We start from the raw sequence: 20,930 nt of genomic DNA, 5'->3' as shown, positions 1-20,930 counted from the left end.
CAATTCTGGGTGCCCGCCAAGGGAATGAACAGAGCAGGGAATCATCATCCAGCCCCTGTCGCCAGAGTCACCCCAAGCAAAAAAAAAAAAAGGCACCATCCCACCATAACAACCCCACCGTGCGCCACCCCATGAAACCGAAACAAAAAAAACCCCAAGCCCTGACCCGCTGAAACAACCCCCCAAGAGCCACCCCACCAAGCCAACCCCCCCCAGCACTGCCCTGCCGAAACAACCCCTCTAAGCACTGCCCCACTGAAACGGAAAAAAAACAAACCTGAACGCCGCCCCGCCGAAACAAACAAACAAAAAATCCCGGAGCGCCGCCCCGCCAACCCCCCCCCAAAACCCTGAGTGCCGCCTCACTGAAACAAACAACCCCCCCGAGCACTGCCCCACCCTGCCAAAAAAAACCAAACCCGAGCGCCGCCCGCCGAAACAAAACAAACAAACAAACCCCCCACAGCGCCGCCCCGTCACCCCAAGCTTGGCTGCCCCTTACAAGGTGCCGCCCCAAGCACGTGCTTGGTCGGCTGGTGCCTGGAGCCGGCCCTGCCTGTCACTCATTCCCAGCTGCTGGGAATGACTGGGGACACTGGGGACACCATCCCTGCCCAGCCCGGCTAATAGCCGTTGATGGACCCGTCCGCCATGGATTTATCCAGTTTTCTATAACCCTGTTATAGGTCTGGCCCATCTCTGAAGTTCTGAAGTTCTGCGCTGCTGCGGGCGGTGGTGCTGCCTTCAGAGCTGGGCGGCCAAAGAGCGGGGGCTGCTGGCCCGGGGCTCTGCCCCTCTGAAGATAGGGGTGCAACTACTCCCACGGTTCTCCGCCGTTACAGGATTTCTCCCACGTACCCACGACGAGAGCGCTGGTACACCTAGGGGTACGCGATCCCCAGTCTGGAACCCCCTGCTCGAATAGGATTTCCCGGCAGGAAGAGAGGAGTATTTGTCAGGGTGCACAGGAGGGCAGGGCTGGTGAGGGGAACAGGAATGTATAGGCATGACCAGAAGAAACCTGCTAAACCATTTGTTTCTATATTACATCACAGCATCTACCCAAGCCCGTCTATAAAAAGAGAAGACAGGAGCACCTTTCTGTTTTGCGGAATTAGTCATTTCCTTCACCCCAGGCAAACTTCTCTCTAAGGAGCGTTAGGTAAGTGATACCCCGCTGGTCTGTTGGTGCTCTAACCACTAGACCCTACTCCCCTCCCAGAGCTGGGGAGAGAACCCAGGAGTCCTGGCACCCAGCCCCCCTGCTCTAACCACTAGACTCCCATCCCAGAGCTGCGGAGAGAACCCAGGAGTCCTGGTTCCCAACCCCCCTGCTCTAACCACTAGACTCCCCTCCCCTCCCAGAGCTGGGGAGAGAACCCAGGAGTCCTGGGTCCCAGTCCCCCGCCCCAGCTCTAACCACTAGACACCACTTCCCTCTGAGAGCCAGTCATAGAACCCAGGAGTCCTGGTGCTCACCCCCACTCCTCCACCGTATGAATGCAGATGAGGGCAAGCGCCAGCATGCGAATGGGGTGGCTGATGGGTGCGGCAGGTTCGCATCAAAGGAGAAGCACCATTGTGCTCCGGTTCTCCTCCCAGCGGGTGCCTGAGACTGAGGGGAGGTGGGGTGAGAGAGCCGCTCACTCCGCACCGGAGAGGTGACTCTCTGACTCCCGTGTAGACACTTGGACTGCTTCAGCCGGGCTCAGGAAATCAGCTCTGCCCCCTGCCTCACCAGGGAGGATGGGGCAGAACAGAGACTGAGGGTGGCTGAGCTCCCAGCTAAATGTGGAGAAACTGAGGCAGCTGCAGACCCCCCCCCCCCGGCAATGCCGTGACACCCCCCCTAGGGTGGGAAGCCCCCAAGCGCAGTGCACAGGGGTGGGAGGGAGAGGGCAGAGGTCGCTGCCCCCAGGACGGAGGGGGAATGTCTCCCCCCACTCTATGGCTGCCTGGTGGTCTGTGCCAACATGCATGAGCCCAGCTGGGTGCGGGAGGTGTCACAGCTGTGTGGCGTGGGGAGCAAAACCCCCACTCAGTGTGGGGGAGGGGTCAGTCAAATTCCTCCTCCCCCTGGGGAACCTGGGGTGATGGGGCACGGCCCCAGGCCCTGGTCTGTGGGGAGGGGGCGGAGAGGGAATTTGGCTCTGGAAGAGGGATTAGGGTTTGTCCTGCCCCGGGATCTCTCCGCGGTTAAAAGCAGTGCATGGCTGAGAGCTGCTTTGCAGGGAGCTGGACACTGTGTATCGAGGACTGTTTGTAATGGCACGCTGTCACTTTAAGAGTGTGTGGGTCAGGGGAGTGGGGTTTCCTGGTCCTGCTGGCAGTCTGGGGGCTCTGCAGGGAAGTGTGGGACCGGAGGCAGCTTGCAAAGAACCAGCCTAGAAGAAGGTGGGTGAGTTGTCTCTCACCGCCATAGGGAGCAGCCTGTTTTGTCTCCCTCTTGTTTTTGGTTTTTTCTGTGTGATCATTCTGGATTCACAGAAACAGAGTCACCAGCAGGAGCATTTGAGGTTTGTCTCTGACTTCTCTGTGTGGGTGCCATGAACATACCAGCCACAAAGGGATCGGAGGTGCGGCTACCCCAGAACTGTGGCGAATAGCTCTGTGGTTCCACCCACCTTATCAATGGGCTCATGCACGTGCCGTCCCCCGTCTGATCTCATTTCAGCCCGTCTGTGATAAATCCCCCGGACGGAGATTTGGCTGCATCAGAGACCCCAGTGCCGATCTATGCTTCCCCATCAACATGGAGGCTTCTCTTGCCGCCTGCATCCTCGCTGCTCTCCTGGCTACGGGTGAGTGGGGTTGGCAGTTGGCGTGCGGGCCTGGTCTTTCCGTGTGCCATCCCAAGCCTGGATGGTATTACCCAGAAAGACACAGACTCGGTTCGGCGGCGAAAGGGCTCCAGGAAACACTGTCCTAGCGTCCCGGCTGCGTGGTTACAGCCTCCTAACAGCTCAGTCAGTTGCGTATCACACTCCCGACGTGGTGAGCCACCACCCTGGACCTTCTCCTGTTGGTTCAAACACACCGGGTCCATCCATCACTCTGTCCTCCTCCCTTTGGCTTTCCTGGGGGTCGGTGTGGCCCTGCTCCGGCTCCCAGGACGGTGTTTATCCGGTAGTTTTATGTTGGGATGGCCCTGTCCTCGCCCTCTGGAATGTGTTTACGTGAGTTCCCGGTGCCTGGTACTTCTCAGGAGAACTCGTGTTTTAGCAACACTAGCAACCCTGCTGCCAAGTTCCGGTACCAGACGCTGACCTGGTATCGCTCTGCTTTGACTTTGGGTCCAGCCACCGGGATTACCCCAGACCCTGTGCTCCTGGTGCTCTCAAGTGAGGCTGTGTCCCTACAGGGGCTGATTTCCTAACTTCTCCAACGTACCAACAGCTCAGAGCTGCCTGCCGGGTGAAACTCTGCATGAGCGAAACCGAAACGCAGCCACAGGATAACGGGGGCTGAGCTGGGGTGTCTGAGTGACAACGTCCGAGGAGGAGAGGGCTGGAAGTCACAAAGTCCCCGTGATGGCGAGTGCAGCAATTCTGGAAATGGGAGGAAATATTTACAGTTTAAATCACTAGAACGGAGTCATGACTGGGCAGGTTTCAGAGCTGGCCAGAGGCCAAGGGCATTTCGAACGGGGATTGTCTGTGGTGTGACAGGCAGCGGAGCTGAATTTGAGCAGCAGGAGCTCAGGGCAACATGAAGGGTCGATGAATGTGATCCCCAGCCGGTGTCAGGGGGGCGCAGCTGCACTGGAGTCAGTGGGGCCGGGCCCAGCCGGTGTCAGGGGGGCGCAGCTGCACTGGAGTCAGTGGGGCCAGAGCCCAGCCGGTGTCAGGGGGGCGCAGCTGCACTGGAGTCAGTGGGGCCGGGCCCAGCCAGTGTCAGGGGGGCGCAGCTGCACTGGAGTCAGTGGGGCCGGGCCCAGCCAGTGTCAGGGGACGCAGCTGCACTGGAGTCAGTGGGGCCGGGCCCAGCCAGTGTCAGGGGGGCGCAGCTGCACTGGAGTCAGTGGGGCCGGGCCCAGCCGGTGTCAGGGGGGCGCAGCTGCACTGGAGTCAGTGGGGCCGGGCCCAGCTGGTGTCAGGGGGTGCAGCTGCACTGGAGTCAGTGGGGCCGGGCCCAGCCAGTGTCAGGGGGGCGCAGCTGCACTGGAGTCAGTGGGGCAGGGCCCAGCTGGTGTCAGGGGGTGCAGCTGCACTGGAGTCAGTGGGGCAGGGCCCAGCCGGTGTCAGGGGGGCGCAGCTGCACTGGAGTCAGTGGGGCAGGGCCCAGCCGGTGTCAGGGGGGCGCAGCTGCACTGGAGTCGATGGCAGGTGGGACTCGGCCCTTGCTGCACCGCACTGGAGAGCGACACCAGCTCACACCCGCTGGGGATCAATCTGGGAAACCCCCCTGGGGAAATAAAACTTGCAGCAAACCCAGGGAGACGCAGCCCCCGAGCAGCGTGAAATGTCTGTAGCCAGCTGGGACCAGGGACCGAACTGGGGCAGCGCGGTGGATGAGGGACCCCAGGGCGCCGTACCCGGTGCTTCCCCACAGAGCCCAGGGGAAGGTGAGGGAGGGACAAATCCAGGTGGCTGATGTTCTCTCTCTGGCTCCAGGGGCCTGTCTGCGGTGTGAGGTTTGCAGAGGCGAAGGAACCAGCTGCTCGGGCACCGTCCAGACCTGCGCCACTGGGCAGGACTCTTGTGGCATCGCTCTGACAGAAATGACATGGGGTAGGTGAGAGGGACCCTACCCAACCCGGGCCAGGGAACAGCCTGGGGAGCCAGGATGCCTGGGTCCTCTCCTAGTCCCAGCTCTGGGAAGGGAGTGGGGTGGATGGGTCTGAGCGGCAGTTAAGGAGCCAGGACACCTGGGTTCTATGCCAGACCCTGTGGTTAGCTCCCCAACGGGACCTTCGGCTCAGCACTGCGATGCCGAACCCCCAGGCGAGTCACCAGCCAGTGGGTCGGGGCCTGGACCCCCCCGTATGGTGCATGGGCAGAGGGAGGTGCCTGAGGATGGGATCCATCAGAGCCTGCACACAGAGCAGACAGCCACCTAAACCAGCCAATAGGAAGTGCCGAGGAGAGGGGTGTGGCTTAAGCCCTGCCCCTCACCCCAAGTTAAGCCCCTAAGTCTGGGCTGAATGGAGGCGCCCAGCTCTGCTTGGGATCCAGAGCCGGGAGCCCCTCGCCGGGAATCCGGGGTCTGGACCGGGTCGGCCCTTCCTTGCTAATGTCGGCGCCGGAGGAGGGGCTGCCAGGAGACCCCAGTGGCTGGGGGCTCAGCTGGACCCTGAGGGAGACAAGTTCAAATCCCCGCTCGGCCCAAATCGGGCTGGGGTCTTCAGCCCCAATCTCTCCCCTCCTGCGGTCGTGCCTGGCCCCCTGGATCCGTGTGTGTGTGTGTGTGTGTGTTGAAGCCGCCCCACATTGTATGAAATAAACATTCCCTGGAACCTGATTCCCCCGCAGCAGGAGAGTGGGGAGCTGGAGAATGTAAATACTGGATTTAGGTGGTGAAATTGCTTTGTCTAGCCGTGCGGGACCTCAGGTGAGTCACTTCCATGCCCTGTGCCTCAGTTTCCCCATGGGTAGAGGAAAGCTAATGGCACAGGGCCATCAATGGGGTGTGAGTGGAAGGGGAATAAATCTTAGATGTCTCCTCCTGTGCAGCGGGAATGAAGACCCAAACCGTTCTCCAGGGCTGTGTTACATCCAGCCAATGTAGATCCGGCCCCGTCTCTGTGAATTTCGGGAATGGAATGGAAATAAGGACAAGCTTCACCTGCTGCGTGGGAGAGGCCTGCAGAACAACCACAGTTACAGGTAAATCTCCCCATCTCCGTCTCTCCTGCCCCATGCCTCTGCACCTCCTGCTGCCTGGAACCTACCTGGTGTTAACTTCCTCAGACTGCTCCTCTGACCCTGCAGGGGGCACTCCTTGGAATAACACTCAGCCCCTGGGAACAGTCCTCCTGTCCTGCAGGGGGCACCCTATTGAATAACACTGATCACTTGGGAACAGTCCTCCTGTCCTGCAGGGGGCGCTCCTTGGAATAACACTGATCACCTGGGAATAGTCCTCCTATCCTGCAGAGGACACCCCAAGGAATAACACTGATCACCTGGGAATAGTCCTCCTGTCCTGCAGGGGACACCCCATGGAATAATACTGATCACCTGGGAATAGTCCTCCTGTCCTGCAGGGGGCACCCCATGGAATAACACTGATCACCTGGGAATAGGCCTCCTGTCCTGCAGGGGGCACCCCATGGAATAACACTCAGACCCTGGGTAGATGGAGTTTAGTGGTTGGGGCTCAGGGTTCTCACCAGGTGTGAACCCAGCTGGCCCCACCCGGGGCAGGATCCAGGGCTCCCTGCTGCTAGGGTTGCCATATTTCCAGTTCCCAAATAGAGGACACTGCCAGGGAGAGGGGACCTGGGGGGTACAATTGAGGGGTGCATTAGGGGTAATTGGAGCTGCAGGAGGGGTGTGTGTGTACTGGGAGGGGGTACCTGGGGGATCCTGGGGGGGGGTGTACTGGGAGGGGGTACCTGGGGGATGCTAGGGGTACCTGCGGCCTGTCAGGTGGGGGCAGTGTTACTCCCTGTCACTGTGCAGGGCGGATGGTGCAGGCCCGGGATGCAGCGCCAGCCTGTCCGTCAGCGCCTCCCTATGGGTCTCTCCCCCTCTCCAGGTCACCCCTCCTGGACAGGCTCTGCGGCCTCCGGCACAATGGACGCGCCTCCGGGACCCGGGGCCTCCAACGCGACAGACGCGCCGCCCGGACCCGGGGCCTCCAGCGCGACGGACGCATCTCCGGGACCTGGGGCCTCCAACGCGACAGACACACCTCTGGAACCTGGGGCCTCCAATGCGACGGACTCACCTCTGGAACCTGGGGCCTCCAATGCGACGGACTCACCTCTGGAACCCGGGGCCTCCAACGCGACAGACACGCCGCCGGAACCTGGGGCCTCCAACGCGACAGACGCGTCTCCGGAACCTGGGGCCTCCAACGCGACGGACGCGTCTCCGGAACCTGGGGCCTCCAACGCGACGGACGCGTCTCCGGAACCTGGAGCCTCCAACGCGACAGACGCGCCTCCGGAACCTGGGGCCTCCAACGTGACGGACGCGTTGCCAGGACCCGGGGCCTCCAACGCGACAGATGCGCCTCCGGAACCCGGGGCCTCCAACGCGACGGACGCGTCTCCGGGACCTGGGGCCTCCAACGCGACGGACGCGCCTCCGGAACCTGGGGCCTCCAACGCGACGGACGTGTCTCCGGAACCTGGGGCCTCCAACGCGACGGACGCGTCTCCGGGACCTGGGGCCTCCAACGCGACGGACGCGCCTCCAGAACCTGGGGCCTCCAACGCGACGGACGTGTCTCCGGAACCTGGGGCCTCCAACGCGACGGACGCGTCGCCAGGACCCGGGGCCTCCAACGCGACAGACGCGCCTCCGGAACCTGGGGCCTCCAATGCAACGGACGCGTCGCCAGGACCTGGGGCCTCCAACGTGACAGATGCACCTCCTGGACCCTTGGCCTCTAATGCAACGGACACCCCTCCGGGACCTGGGGCCTCCAACGCTCCAAGCGTGGCTCCAGCAGCCACAACCTCCCGTGCGGCGGTTGTGACTTCAAAGACCACAACCTCCGGCGCGGTGGGCGTGACTTCAAGGACCACAACCTCCGGCGCGGCGGGCATGGCTCCAGGACCAGCCGGGTTTCTCCTTGCAGCTTTTGCTGGTCTCCTGCTGCTGACGCTTCTCTCCTAATTCCCCACCGGGTGCAATGGCCACTCTGCACTGAAATCCCCCCTGCAGCCTGCGTCAGCCCCTCATCCCTCCGGGGGTTCTCAGCTCCCCTTGATATTGTTGCACTGAATAAAACACACTGGAGATCAAACGCTCTGGGATTTTATTTATTCGTTTCAATGGAGGGAAAATGGGATTCTCGTGGGTGGGACCATCAAGAACCCCGGTAAGAACATAAGAGCAGCTACAGCCAGTCCGGTGCTGTGTCCCCGACACTGGCACAACCAGAACTTCCAGGGCAGTGCACAGAACATGGTAATTTAAGACAGACCAAGCCCTGTCTTCCCCTCCCGGCTTCTGGCAGTCACAGGTTTAGGGACACCCAGAGCAGGGGGCTGTGTCCCTGACCATCTTGGCTAATTGCCCTAATTGATGGCCCTATCCTCCAGGAACAGATCTATCTCTTTTTTCAACCCTGCTGTACCCATCCCCACATCCCCTGGCAGTGAGTTCCACAGGTTAATTGTACACTGCGGGAAAAAGTACAGCCCCTTGTTTGTATGAGACCTGCTGCCTGTTTGTTTCATTGGGTGACCCCTGGTTCTGGTGCGGTGGGACAGGGGAAATAGCAGTTCTCTGGTCACTTTCCCCACCCCATGGCATGATTTTCTAGCCCTCTGTCACATGCCCCCTGAGTTGTCTCTTTGCCAAGCTAAACGGCCCTAATCTTTCCTCATATGGGCCAAAAAATTGTTCCATTTTCAGCCGGAAACATTACATTTTTCACCTTTGTTTTGGCTGAAAATTGTTTGGGTTTTGATAATTTGGCCTCAAAACATTGTTGGGTTTAGGCTGAAAATCATTCATATTTAGGCCAATCGTCGGTCAATTTGTAGCAGTTTGTAGCCAAAACGTATCCAGTTTTTAGCGCTTTTCAACCCACATTTTTTTTGTATGATCAGCTGGACAATTTTCATTTTCCGGCCGAATTTTTTTTCACCTGCAATTTTCTGCCAACGGTTTCATGCTTGTCAGATTTGTGAGGTTTTCGGCGGGGCCGCGTGTGTGTTACTCTGGGACTGGGGGTGAGAATCCCTCTCTGCTCTTCCATAACATTTATGACACAGTGTGAGGGAGCTGGGGCTGAGGGACAGGAGGAAGAGGTGCAGAGATCAAGCACAAATTACAACCAGCTTGAACCCGGAGCTGCTGTCAAGGTGATTAGGAAGGTGATGGGAACCCCCAGGCATGACTTTGCCAGGCCGGTAGAATCTCAACTGCATTGCAGGGCCCTGGATGGTCTCCATGCGCAGGTGCCGTGTCATAGGTTTATTCCCCACTCTGAACTTTAGCGTTCACAAGATGGGGACCTGCACGGGCTCCTCTAAACTAAAATCCTAGTTTAGATCTGGTAAAGCTGCCACCAACTAGAAATTCCAGTGTCTCGCACACTCCCTGTTCCCCGAAACTTTCCCTGGGGAACACAGATCCCAACTTCCTTGGATCTTAACACAAAGGGAAATAATCCATTCCCCCCACCTCCTTCCCCCTCCCCTTGTCCTTGGGAGAGATACCTTGATTCAAACTCCTTGAATCAAACAAAGAGGGATTCACTTTCCCCCCCTCCCCTTCCCCTGAAAATCCAAACAAGGGAAGAAATCAATCAAGTTCTAAAAAAGAAAAGATTGTATTAAAGAAAGAAAAAAAAGTACATTATCTCTGTATTACCAGGATGCAAAAATACAGGGTCTAACTTAGAAGCCTGGAGAGGCTTTTCCTCCCCTCCTCCTTCCTCAGAATAATCAAAGTAATAGCAAACAGAAATAAAGATATTTCTTCAGCAAATACACAATTGCAAATGTAGAAATCAATTATAAGACTAAACCGCCTTCTAATACTCACTATACTGAATAGAAGAAAATACTTCAGGAAACCTTGGAGAACTTGAAGAATATGTCTGGCCTCTCTTAGATCCAAAGAGAGAACGAACTCAAAACAAAGAACACAGACAAAGGCTTCCCTCCACAGAGATTTGAAATTATCTTGTCCCTTGATTGGTCCTCTGGTCAGGTGTTCATCGGGTTACTGCTTGTTAACCCTTTACAGGTAAAAGAGACGTTAACCCTTAACTAACTGTTTTATGACATGCCGCTGTTCCGGTCTGCATTTAAATTGGGGCTTAAATTGTGTGTCAGTGGGATGCACGGGGAAAAGGATCAAAAACACCCTCAGAGCTGTGGCCCTCCCCACGCCCCAATGTACCAAGAACGTTGCAAAGGTTATTACGAGAGCTGGTGGAGGTTGGCAATATTGTTATAACGTGTGCAATGAAAAGAGAGACAGGCCCTGTGACTTTTCCAAGGACACAGAGTGACTGGAAGAGCTGAAAAGGGAACTCAGGCTCCTAGCCCGGCTGTAACCCAGGAGATCCTGCTTCCACCTAAGAGCTGGGCCTAGATCACAGGAGTCCCGACTCCCAGACCTTTTCTTTAATCCACCAGAGGACACAGCTGGTGGCAGAACGTGGAAGTCCAGCCCCCCTGCTTTACTTTAGTAGCCCCCACTCTCCTCCCAGAGCTGGAGAGAGAACCCAGGAATCCTGGCAACCAGTTTTAACTACTAGCCTCCCTCCCTTTCCACCCCTATGGAACCCAGGAGTCCTGACCAGCAGGCCTCCTTCCTCCTGCATTAACTAGACCCCACGCCCTTAGGGGACCCAGATTTCCAAGGCCCACCCAACCCTACTCCACTGTGCCCCACTGTATGGAACCCAGGAGTCCTGCTTCTCCCAAGCACAGGATCCAGAAGTCAGGCCTCTCTGTCCCTTGTGTGACCCGCTGCCTACGTTGCCACCCCAGGCCTCTTAAGGGGAGTTGGTTTCACTCCTTCCTCTCATTCGATTCCCTGGCAGGAAGGGAGAAGAATTTGTCCGTGTGCACAGATGACGAAAGGGTGGGCAGGGCCAGTGAGAAGAACAGAAACGTATAGACTCTACCTGGTGAAGAAATCTCACAGATTTCTATATTACATCACAGCAGGTACCTATAAAAACAGGCAGACACAGCCCAGGTGTGACAAGACAGAACAAGAGACAGGCGCAGCTTTTCCACTCTGCAGAATCAGCCACTGACCACCCCAGGCAAACTTCACTCTAAGGAGCGTTTGGGTAAGTGATACCCCTCCAGGCCGTTGATGCTGTAACCACTAGACCCCACTCCCCTCCCCAAGCTAGTATACAACCCAGGAGTCCTGGCTCTGAGCCCCACTCCTCCACCATATTAATGCTGATGAAGGCAAGAGCCAGCGTGCAAGCTGGCAACTGACAGCTGCAGCGGGGTCATATCAAGGGAGAAGCACCATTAAACTCCAGTTCTATACCCAGCGACTGCAAACAGCTGCCTGAGACTGATAGGCTGTGTCAGGAGAGAGCCGCCTGCTGCCTCACCGGAGAGGGGACTCTGACTTCAGTGTAAACTCTTGGACTCTTCTGCCGGGAGCAGGGAAATCAGCTCCGCCCTGGCACAACAGAGCATGAGGGTGGCTGAGAGTGGGGAAACTGAGGCAGCTGCAGAGTACTGGCAATTCTGTGACACGCCGCAAGGCTGGGAAGTGCCCCAGCACAGTGCATGGGGGCGAGGTGGGGGCGGAGATAGCTGTCACCAGGAGGGAGGGGAATGTCTCCCCCCAGCCTATGGCTCCCTGATGGTCTGTGGCAAAGTGAGGGACCCCAACTGAATGGGGGACGTGTCACAGCTGTGTGGTGTGGGGAAAAAAATTCACCTGAGTGTGGGGAGGGGTCAGTACAATTCCTCCTCCTCTTGGGGAAACTGGGGTGATGATGCCGGGCCCCAGACCCTGATCTGTGGGGAGGGAGAACAGAGATAATTTGGCTCTGGAGGAGGGATAAGGGTTTGCCTTTTTCCAGGCCCAATGATCTTTGTGTATCAAGCACTGTTTGCAGTGGCAAGCTATCGCGTTAAGAGTGGGCGGGGGTGGTTTCCTGGTCCTGCTGGCAGTCGTGGGGGCTCTGCAGGGAGACGTGGGACCAGATGCGGCCTGGACAGAACCAGCCTAGAACAAGATGGGCACATTGTCTCTCGCTGCCACAGGGAGCAGCCTGCTTTGTCTCACCCTGTTTAAGAGGCTGCCTGCTTTGTGTCCCGCTTGTTTGTGTTCTTGTGTGTGATTGTTCTGGATTCCCAGAAACAGCATCACCTCACGCTGTAACCTTCCAGCAGGAGCATTTCAGGTCAAGGGCTCAGTGCTACGGCTACCCCAGAGCTGTGGCAAATGGCTCTGTGGTTCCACCTGCCCTGTGTACGATCCTTCATCTGATCTCATTTCAGACCATCTCCGATAAATCCCCCAACTTGAGATTTGATTGCATCAGAGATCCCAGTGTTGATCTACTGCTTCTCCGTCACCATGGAGGCTTCTCTTGCCATCTGCATCCTCGCTGCTCTCCTGGCTATGGGTGAGTGGGGTCTGTTCCTACAGGGGCTGATTTCCTAACTTCTCCAATGTACCAACAGCTCAGAGCCACCTGCCAGGTGAAACTGTTGATGAACGGAACCGAAACGCAGCCACAGAATAAGGGGGGCCGAGCTGGGGTCGTCTGAGTGACAACGTCCGAGGAGGAGAGGGAAACCAGGGACATTCCTGAAAGGGGATGTGCACCAAGGATTTGTCTGAAAGGAAACAGATCTGATTCTCAGGCACATGAGCTCAAGGCAATATGAAAGGCATTTCTACATCATCATCCCCAGTTGGGGTCAATGGGCTGTGGCTCCACTGGTGTCAATGTGGCCAGATCTGCAGCTGGGTTCAGTTAAATTCAGGGGAAAGTGAGGGTGCAAGGAAGGGACGAATCTAGACCCTCATGTTCTCTCTCCTTCTCCAGGGACCTGTCTGCAGTGTGAGTTTTGCACTGGAGCAGGAAACAACTGCACGGGCAGCATGCAGACCTGCGCCGCTGGGCAAGACTCTTGTGCCTTCATTCGTACCGATGTCACAATGGGTAGGTGAGATGGACCCTAACCGATATGGGTCAGGGAACCGGCTGGGAGCCAGGACTCCTGGATTCTATTCTACGCCTTCCTCTGGGACGGGCTTGGGGTGGCTGGGTTCCACCAGGAAATGGCTGGGAGCCAGGACTCCTGGGTTCTGTGCTGCACCCTGTGGGCTAGTACGCGAAAGGCATCTCAGTATTGCAAACAGTCGGTCTCCAATAAAAGGCCCCCCAACTTTTAACTTTTTTTAAGGGGGAGAGGAGAGAAAGCCAGGTCCTCCCTCCCACGGACAGAGCCAGCCGCCCCACGGCTCTCTAAGGAAACACCACTGGGCCCCTAGTGCCGCTCCGGGGGGCAGGTGCTGGTGCTGGGAGCTTGGGGAAGGGGCTCTGGGACCCCAAAAGCTGCAGCGGCTGCAATTGAAGCCTCTGGTGGCCACATGTGTCCACTGCAGCTGTGCTTGGGAATCAGTCCAGGTGACTAGCCAGCCCGTGGGCCGGGGCCCACTCAGGATGGGAGCCGCAGAAGCCAGCACAACCAGCAGGGGCCGCCTAAGCCAGCCAATAGGAAAGGCCGAGGAGAGGGGTGTGGCCTAAGCCCCGCCCCTCACTCGGAGTTTGGCTTCACGGAGGCGCCCAGCTCTGGTTGGGATCCACAGCTGGGAACCCCTCACCGGGAGTCCGGCATCTGGACCGGGTCAGCCCTTCCTTGCAGAAGACGGCATTGAAAGAGGTCATGCCTGGCCCCCTGGCCTCTGGGTGGGTCTCTCTGTCTCTGCTGTTGAAAAAACCGCACATTGTATGAAATAGTAAATCGTTCCCTGGAACCTGATTCCCCCATGTCCACGGGGAGCATCCGACCCACTAGGCTCCTGGGTATCCGGGGGGAGCAGCCCAGCATCTCCTCCCCTGGCTGGGCTTTGTGCAGGGCCGGATCTGGTGTGCGTGCGCCAAAGGCATCCCCTGGCTCCGGCCCTGCAGGTGAGATCGTCAGGGGAACAACTAGTCTGTGAATCCCGCCATGGCTAAGGGGTGATGCCCAGTGTTGGGATCTCAGCAGCCTGGCACCTACCCCCTGGTGGGAACTTAGCATCAAAAGGACTTTCTGGGTAGGAGATTCAGGCCCCCAGGGTTCGGTGGCAGCTGAGTGGGGAGCTGGAGGATGTAAGCGCTGGGTTTAGGTGCTGAAATCTCTTTGTCTGGCCCTGTAGGACCGTGGGTGAATCACGTCGCTCCGTGCCTCAGTTTCCCCATGGGTAGAGGAAGGATAATGGCACAGGGCTTTGTTGTGAAGAGGGCATTGATGGGGTGGGAGTGGAAGGGGAACAAATCTCAGCCTTCTCCTCTTGTGCAGTGGGAGTGAAGGGACAGAGCTTTCTCAAGAGCTGTCTGCCATCCAGCGAATGTAAAGTCGGCCCCGTCTCGATGAATTTTGGGCAGGTGATGACAACAAGGACGAGCATCGTCTGCTGCGTGGGAGACGCCTGCAGAACAACCACAGGTACAGATACCTCTCCCCAACTCCGCCTCTCCTCCCCCATCCCCGGCACCTCCTGCTGCCCGGAACCTGCCCCATATTAACTTATTGAGCCTGGTCCTCCCACCCTGCAGGGGGCACCCCATGGAATAACGCTGAGCCCCAGAATGGGTGGAGTTTAGTGGGTGGGGCTCTAGGCTCCCACTTGGGTGGAGTTTAGTGGGCGGGGTTCTAGGCTCCCACCAGGTGTGAACCCGGCTGGCCCCACCCAGGGCAGGGTCCAGGGCTCCCTGCTGCAAACCCCTCCCCCGCCCCTGCTGCCCCCGGCGTCCCCGGAGCTACAGCTCCCCCTGCAGGGGGCACCCAGGGCTGAGCTGTGCAGCCCCCAGCTGCTCTCCCTGCCCCGACGCCTCCTGGGGCTCGTCCCCCGAGCTGACTGCGTTTGCTCCGCTTCGTCCCAGTGCCCCCGGCGAACACCACACCCAACGGCCGGCGCTGCCGTGGCTGCTACGCGTTGAACGCTGGTCGATGCAATGAGCAAACCATAGCGTGTACTGGACCTGAGATGCAGTGTATTGATATTGCTGGGACCATAACATCTGGTAACTTCCGTTCATTTATTCAGGGGTTCTTTTTCCTTTGCTGTTCACCCCCCATCCCCCCATAGGGCAGAAGCGAGACGCTGGGTGGGGGCCGTTGGGTAAAGGTATCGGCTGCAGATCAGGACACCTGGGCTCTGTTCCCGGCACTGGCCTCCACTGTGAACTTGGTGTGACGGGTTGGATCACAGAAACCCCCTGGGGAGCTGCCAACTGATGTGCCAAGACTACTTCTGCCCCTGCTTTCCCTGCCAGCCTGGGAATCCAGCACCCTGTCCTGCTGAGCCAGACACGCCCGTCTGCGCCAACACAGCCCCAGGGTCTGAACCACGTGCCCCAAAGCTGCAGGCTTTACTGAAGGCAGCTCACAGAAGTGTGCTTGTCTTTAACACTCAGATGCCCAACTCCCAATGGGATCTAAACCCAAATAAATCCATTTTACTCTGTATAAAGCTTATACAGGGTAAAGTCATAAACTGTTCATCGTCTATAACACTGATAGAGAGATAATACACCCCCGCCCCAGGTATTAATCCATACTCTGGGTTAATTAATAAAAAGTGATTTTATTAAATACAAAAAGTAGGATTTAAGTGGTTCCAGGTGATGACAGACAGAACAAAGTGAATTACCAAGCAAAATAAAATAGAACACTCAAGTCTGTATCTAATACAGTAAGGCCTGGTCTACACTAGGGTGGGGTGGGGGGTCGATCTAAGGTACGCAACTTCAGCTACGTGAATAGCGTAGCTGAAGTCGAAGTACCTTAGCTCGAATTACTTACCCGTCCTCACGGCGCGGGATCGACGTCCGCGGCTCCCCCGTCGACTCCGCTATCGCCACTCGCTCCAGTTCCGGAGTCGACGGGAGTGCGTTCGGGGTTCGATATATCGCGTCTAGATGAGACGCGATATATTGAACTCTGAGAAATCGATTGCTAGCCGCCGATCCGGCGGGTAGTGAAGACGTACCCTAAGAAAACTGAATACAGATAAAATCTCACCCTCAGAGGAGTTCCAGTGAGCTTCCTTTTCCAGACGAGTCTCCTTCTAGTCTGGGTCCAGCAATCACTCCCACCCCCTGTAGTTACTGTCCTTTGTTCCAGTCTCTTTCAGGTATCCTTGGAGGCGGAGAGGCTCTCTCTTTAGCCAGCTGAAGACAAAATGGAGGGGGTCTCCCAGGGGTTTAAATAGACTTTCTCTTGTGGGTGGAGACACCTCCCTCCCCCTGTGTAGAATCCAGCTCCAAGATGGAGTTTTGGAGTCACATGGGCAAGTCACATGTCCATGCATGATTGACTTTCTTACCAGCCAAGCCACATTCCTGGGAAAGCTCAGCTGTGGATTGGCATCTTCAAGTTCATTGTTGGCTTAAGTGGTTCTTGATTGGGCACTTAATTTATCCACTCTTTTTTCAAGAAGCTGCCCAAATGCTCTACGAGGCTGGTTAAAACCAAGCCAGTACACAGCCAATATTCATAACTTCAAACACAAAAATGACACATGCATACAAATAGGAGGAATAGATTCAGTAGATCATAACCTTTGCAGAGATATGTTACATGGCCTATGTAGCATAAAGCATATTCCAATTATGTCGTATTTACTTTCATAAGTATATTTCCATAAAGCTTTATGGGGTGGGCCAGTGTCTTCCCCTCCCTGTGCCTTTGGGTCTCCTCCATCCATTGCCTGTCAATAGTTACGTCTATAAACTCCTTATTGTAGGGCCTGGCTTAGTCCTGGGAACCCCTGTTGTGCCCGGCACTGGACAGACCCCTGACCAAGATTGGGGTCTCCTCTTGTGCTGGGTGCCGCAAAGACTTTTGACTGAGATCGGGGTCCCCTCTTCTGCCAGATGCTGAAGGACTCCTAGTGAGATACAGTCCCTGTCCCCAAAGAGCCTGCAATCTAAGCAGGCAAATGAAGGATCTTTCTCCCCATTTTAAAGGTGGGGAAACCAAGGCACGGAGCAGTACCAAGACTTGCCCAGTGTGACACAGGAAGGCTGTGGCAGAGCTGGGATCTGAACCTAGTTTTGCGAAGTCCCCTCATGGTGCCTTAATACACTACAAAGCTGCCCTGTTTAGAGATCCCACTACTGCCACCAGAAAAGAGCTGCTGCTTTGCAGATGAGCTGTGGGGTTAATACAGGCCTCATCCAATGTAGATGTTGTCAGTGGGCTCTGGATTGGGGCTGCAAGTGACTGGTTTACAGACACACAGCGAGACTCTGTCCGAGTGGAGGAGAAGGGGGAGGCCATCCTGGGCCAGACAGGCTGGCGGGAGCAGACAGATGGAGAGGTGAAGGCTGTGGGGGTCAGGGGAGGTTGGTGGGGCCCTGAGGAGGGGGAGGCCATTGTGTCCTAGTCCAGCTGGAGGAGTGGAGCTGCCCCCCTGACAGTCACCTGTTTCTCCCAAACACGCAGGTGGAAGTCAAATGCAGACGGTCATGAAGGGCTGCGCTTCCGAGTCCATCTGCGCCAATATAAAAGTGGGTTCAGGGACCTTCGCAGGCAGCAGTGTAGATCTAACCACGGCCAAATGCACAGTGGCCTCCGGTGCGGTGGGCGTGGCTCCGGGACTGGTCGAGATCCTCCTCCCGGCCCTCGCTGGGCTCCTGCTGCTGAAACTTCTCTCCTGATTCCCACCCGGTGCAACAGCAACACGGCACTGAAATCCACCCTGCAGCCTGCGTTAGCTGCTCTCCCCCCTGGCAGGGGTTTTCGGCTCCGGGATGGACTCACATCCCCTTGATGTTGCTGCACTGAATAAAACACTGGAGACGAAACGCTCTGGAAATTTATTTATTTATTTATTTATTTATTTATTTAAAATGGGAACAATTCAATTCTAGTGGGTGGGACCATCAAGAAGCCTGTTAGGAACAGAAGAGCAGCCACAGCTAGTCTGGGGTCCTGTCCCCGACAGTGGCACAACCAGAACTTCCAGGGCAGTGCCCAGAACATGGCCATATTGGAGAGACCCAGCCCTGTCTTCCCCTCCCGGCTTCTGGTAGACAGAGGTTTAGGGACACCCAGAGCAGGGGGTTTTGTCTCTGAGTAACTGGCAAATTGCCATTGATGGCCCCATCCTCCAGGAACTGATCTAGTTCTTTTCTGGACCCTGCTATACTTTTGCCCATGCCCACATCCCCTGGCAAGGAGTTCCACAGGTTAATTGTACATCGTGGGGAAAAGCACAGCCCCTGGTTTGTATGAAATCTGCTGCCTGTTCATTTCATTGGGTGACCCCTGGTTCTGGTGCTGTGGCACAGGGGAAATAGCAGTTCTCTGGCCACTTTCCCCACCCCATGGCATGATTTTCTAGCCTTCCATCATATCCCCCCTGAGTCGTCTCTTTGCCAAGCTGAACGGCCCTAATCTTTTTAATCTCGCCTCATATGGAAGTGGTTCTGTGCCCTCAGATCAGGCTTAGAACGACCCCAGTGGGAAATTAGGCAGCGCCGTGTCCCGGGCACCAGGCTGGAGGCTCTGAAACGGCTTGGAATGAAGTTCAGACAGGCCCCTCATGCAGTGACCCCCCTCGGGCCAGACTCTCACCAGGGCCAGTCTCTGACCTCGGGGCGTTCAGCCCCCTGTGCACACCGTGAGCTCCCCAGGGAGCCTGCCTGAATCGTACCCCTGTGAACGCCCCCCCGCCCCCCCTAGTGCCCTGCCCCCCAACGTCGCCGTCAGCAGCGACTCCGCCAGCGGGTGACACAGAAGGGTTGGTGAGGCTACGATGATGTCACGGAGTTAATGGAATCCGTGACTTCCAGAGAGCTCCGTGACATTTCCTGCTTCAGCCCCGGGGCAGTGGGGCTGGAGCTGGCAGCCAGTGGGGGCCCCAGAGATCTGAGCTACCGCAGGTGGCAGGACCCCCCCACAGCTCCCGGCCACCAGCCCCAGAGCTCCAAGCCGTGGCAGGCGGCAGGGGGCTCCCACTGTTCCCAGTCGCTGTGGGTGGAGGGCGGCCCCCGCAGCTCCCAGCCACCACGGTGGCGGGGAGAAAACCCTGAAGCTGGAGCTGCGGTGGGTGCTGGACCCCCCAACGCCCCATTTTGTTACCGTTAGTTTTAGTAAAGTCAGGGACAGTCACGGGCTCCTGTCAATTTTTGTTCTCCAGCTCCCCCAGCTGCTTTGTGCAGAGGATGGGCCCCGGCCATCAGTTGCCAGGGAGGGGGTGGCTGAATGGGGGTGCAGGGACACATAGGGATGGGGGGGGGTTAGGGACATGTGGACGTTGGCAGATGTGCCTGACTAAATGGGAGAAGCCAGGGGTCAGTCGGGGTCTGCATGGGGCAGGGTCCCCCACTCCCTAATAACCCCCCCTCAAAAAAACCTGTTCCACGCTTCTCCCACCCACACCCGACCACCCTCCAGATTTACTCCCAGGCTCCTGCCCTCCCTCAGCTCCTCTGTTACCCCGACTCCCCCCGGCCTTTGCAACGCTTCTGAGGGCTGCAGGAACTACGTAGTTGCGTTGTGGTTTAAATGAATTATCACTCGGAGTTCTGTATTAACGTGCCTAGTAAGGAATCTATTTATCAAAAAAACCCAACCATTTCTTGAAACTTTTTCGTTGCCTGCACTGTTACAGACATACTTGCTAACAGGTATTTTGAAATAAATTACCAAAATAATTGAAACTGGTGGGAGTATACTGTGTTCTTTTGACAGATAACATATGCAGAATTTTGAAGAATTGTACAATATTGTGTGCAGAACTTTTAATGTTTTGGTGCAGAATTAAAAAATTTTTGGTGCAGAATTCCCCCAGAGTAAATAATTTAAATGATCATTAACAGAAATGACATTTGCCACCTAGTGGTGCATTAAAAAACTACAAACAAGCTGATTTTATACAATTTATACGGACAATAATTCAAAAAAAGTCCCTCTTAATTTTTCACAGCTCCCCCCAAATGTCTAGGGGACAGAAATTGTCTATAGATGGAAAAGTCCCAGCCCTGGACACACGTAAGGAATTGTACTCACCGGTGTTCCCGATGCTGGCAGCTCTGGAGCAGCTGGCTGGATTAATAGCTGCATTTCTCTGATGAATGCATCTGTTCTGGAATTTGAATGCTCGTGCTCAGTTGGTTGAAGAGCTCAAGACAGGGCAGAGTGAAGTTTGTCCAGGCCCTGAGAGTGGCTTTCCGGCGTTTCAGCCTTGGATCTGGATTGTCCTGCTGGCCACACGTCGTTCATGGCAGAAAACACCCTCTGCACTGAAACATTACGGCCCGGCAGGCAGAGGCTCCATTCTGCATGTGGCACTGAGGATTTCCCTGAGATGTTTGATTGCTTTATCCCATCTGCCGCATACCAGCATCACTGTAGTTGTGTCATTCCAGCCACACAGTTCCCCCGCCCCCGGCACAAACTCCTTTAACCGAGGGACTCCGTCCAACAGCACCTCCTCGTCAAGCGTCACATTCAGGCATTTCTCGTGCAGTGACTCGACAGCTGCGTCAGTCTCAGGTCTGAAAGGAGCTGGCTTTAGAGGCAGACACTTCAAACCTCTCCAGTCCGCCGTGTGCTTTCCCCAGGCACGGAGGGGTTTAGCGAGGAAAGATCTTGACACACTGAGATAGCGCTGGGGTGACTCTCCTGGGGATGGTGTTTGCCCTGGGACACAGGACCTCGCCTGGCGACTGGCCCTGGAAAACGGGGCCGTATCGTCACCTTACCATGTGTCGAAGAAAAACTCAGTTCTCGCTTTTTGTTTGGGTGCAGCAAAATCAAATACTTTATTCTTTCTCTAGTAATTACAATAGAGGGAGGGAGTGTCCTAGGAAACAGGGTTGCCCCTTGTCCCGGACAGGTCTCTCTCAATTAGTAAACAATCACTACAAGCATTTATACCTTTGTTACAGACAATAGCTAGCAATCCTGGAGACAGTAAAAAGAAAACATTTGCATTTGTTTATACATAAGCTTCTTTGCTATCTTATTTGTCTTACTACTAGAAAAAAAACAAGACTGCACATTGCAAGGTCGTAATAACTTTTCACACAGTTCACTCTGTACCACATTATCTTGCTTCTACAAATTTCACATCATTAGGGTCACAGCC

The 20,930-nt window shown here is 56.2% G+C and overlaps 2 protein-coding genes across 2 annotated transcripts; both read left to right on the top strand.

Moving 5' to 3' along the window:
• The first annotated feature begins 1,061 nt into the window (after nt 1-1,061).
• LOC120390325 (mucin-1-like) lies at nt 1,062-7,906 on the top strand. Its single transcript, XM_039512908.1, has 5 exons — nt 1,062-1,162; nt 2,675-2,801; nt 4,614-4,730; nt 5,673-5,825; nt 6,700-7,906. Exons 2-5 carry the CDS (start codon nt 2,753-2,755, stop codon nt 7,785-7,787), a joined length of 1,407 nt encoding a protein of 468 aa, XP_039368842.1. The 5' UTR covers nt 1,062-1,162; nt 2,675-2,752; the 3' UTR covers nt 7,788-7,906.
• Nucleotides 7,907-12,133: 4,227 nt separating this feature from the next.
• Nucleotides 12,134-17,632, top strand: LOC120390327 (phospholipase A2 inhibitor subunit gamma B-like). Its single transcript, XM_039512909.1, has 4 exons — nt 12,134-12,240; nt 12,667-12,783; nt 14,129-14,275; nt 17,279-17,632. Exons 1-4 carry the CDS (start codon nt 12,192-12,194, stop codon nt 17,491-17,493), a joined length of 528 nt encoding a protein of 175 aa, XP_039368843.1. The 5' UTR covers nt 12,134-12,191; the 3' UTR covers nt 17,494-17,632.
• Nucleotides 17,633-20,930: the final 3,298 nt, after the last annotated feature.

The sequence above is a fragment of the Mauremys reevesii genome, linkage group 24, assembly GCF_016161935.1.
Source record: "Mauremys reevesii isolate NIE-2019 linkage group 24, ASM1616193v1, whole genome shotgun sequence".
NCBI lineage: Eukaryota > Metazoa > Chordata > Testudines > Geoemydidae > Mauremys > Mauremys reevesii.
Note: the sequence above shows the minus strand (reverse complement) of the source record. Positions and strands in the feature narration are given on the sequence as shown.

What these genes read in the sequence shown, in the direction of transcription:
- LOC120390327 (XM_039512909.1), top strand. Translation starts at nt 12,192, where the DNA reads ATGGAGGCTTCTCTTGCCATCTGCATCCTCGCTGCTCTCCTGGCTATG. An exon ending in CGCTGCTCTCCTGGCTATGG is followed by an intron (nt 12,241 to 12,666) that starts GTGAGTGGGGTC and finishes CTCCTTCTCCAG; the next exon opens with GGACCTGTCTGCAGTGTGAG. An exon ending in TCGTACCGATGTCACAATGG is followed by an intron (nt 12,784 to 14,128) that starts GTAGGTGAGATG and finishes CCTCTTGTGCAG; the next exon opens with TGGGAGTGAAGGGACAGAGC.
- LOC120390325 (XM_039512908.1), top strand. Translation starts at nt 2,753, where the DNA reads ATGGAGGCTTCTCTTGCCGCCTGCATCCTCGCTGCTCTCCTGGCTACG. An exon ending in TCTGACAGAAATGACATGGG is followed by an intron (nt 4,731 to 5,672) that starts GTAGGTGAGAGG and finishes CCTCCTGTGCAG; the next exon opens with CGGGAATGAAGACCCAAACC. An exon ending in CAGAACAACCACAGTTACAG is followed by an intron (nt 5,826 to 6,699) that starts GTAAATCTCCCC and finishes CCCCCTCTCCAG; the next exon opens with GTCACCCCTCCTGGACAGGC.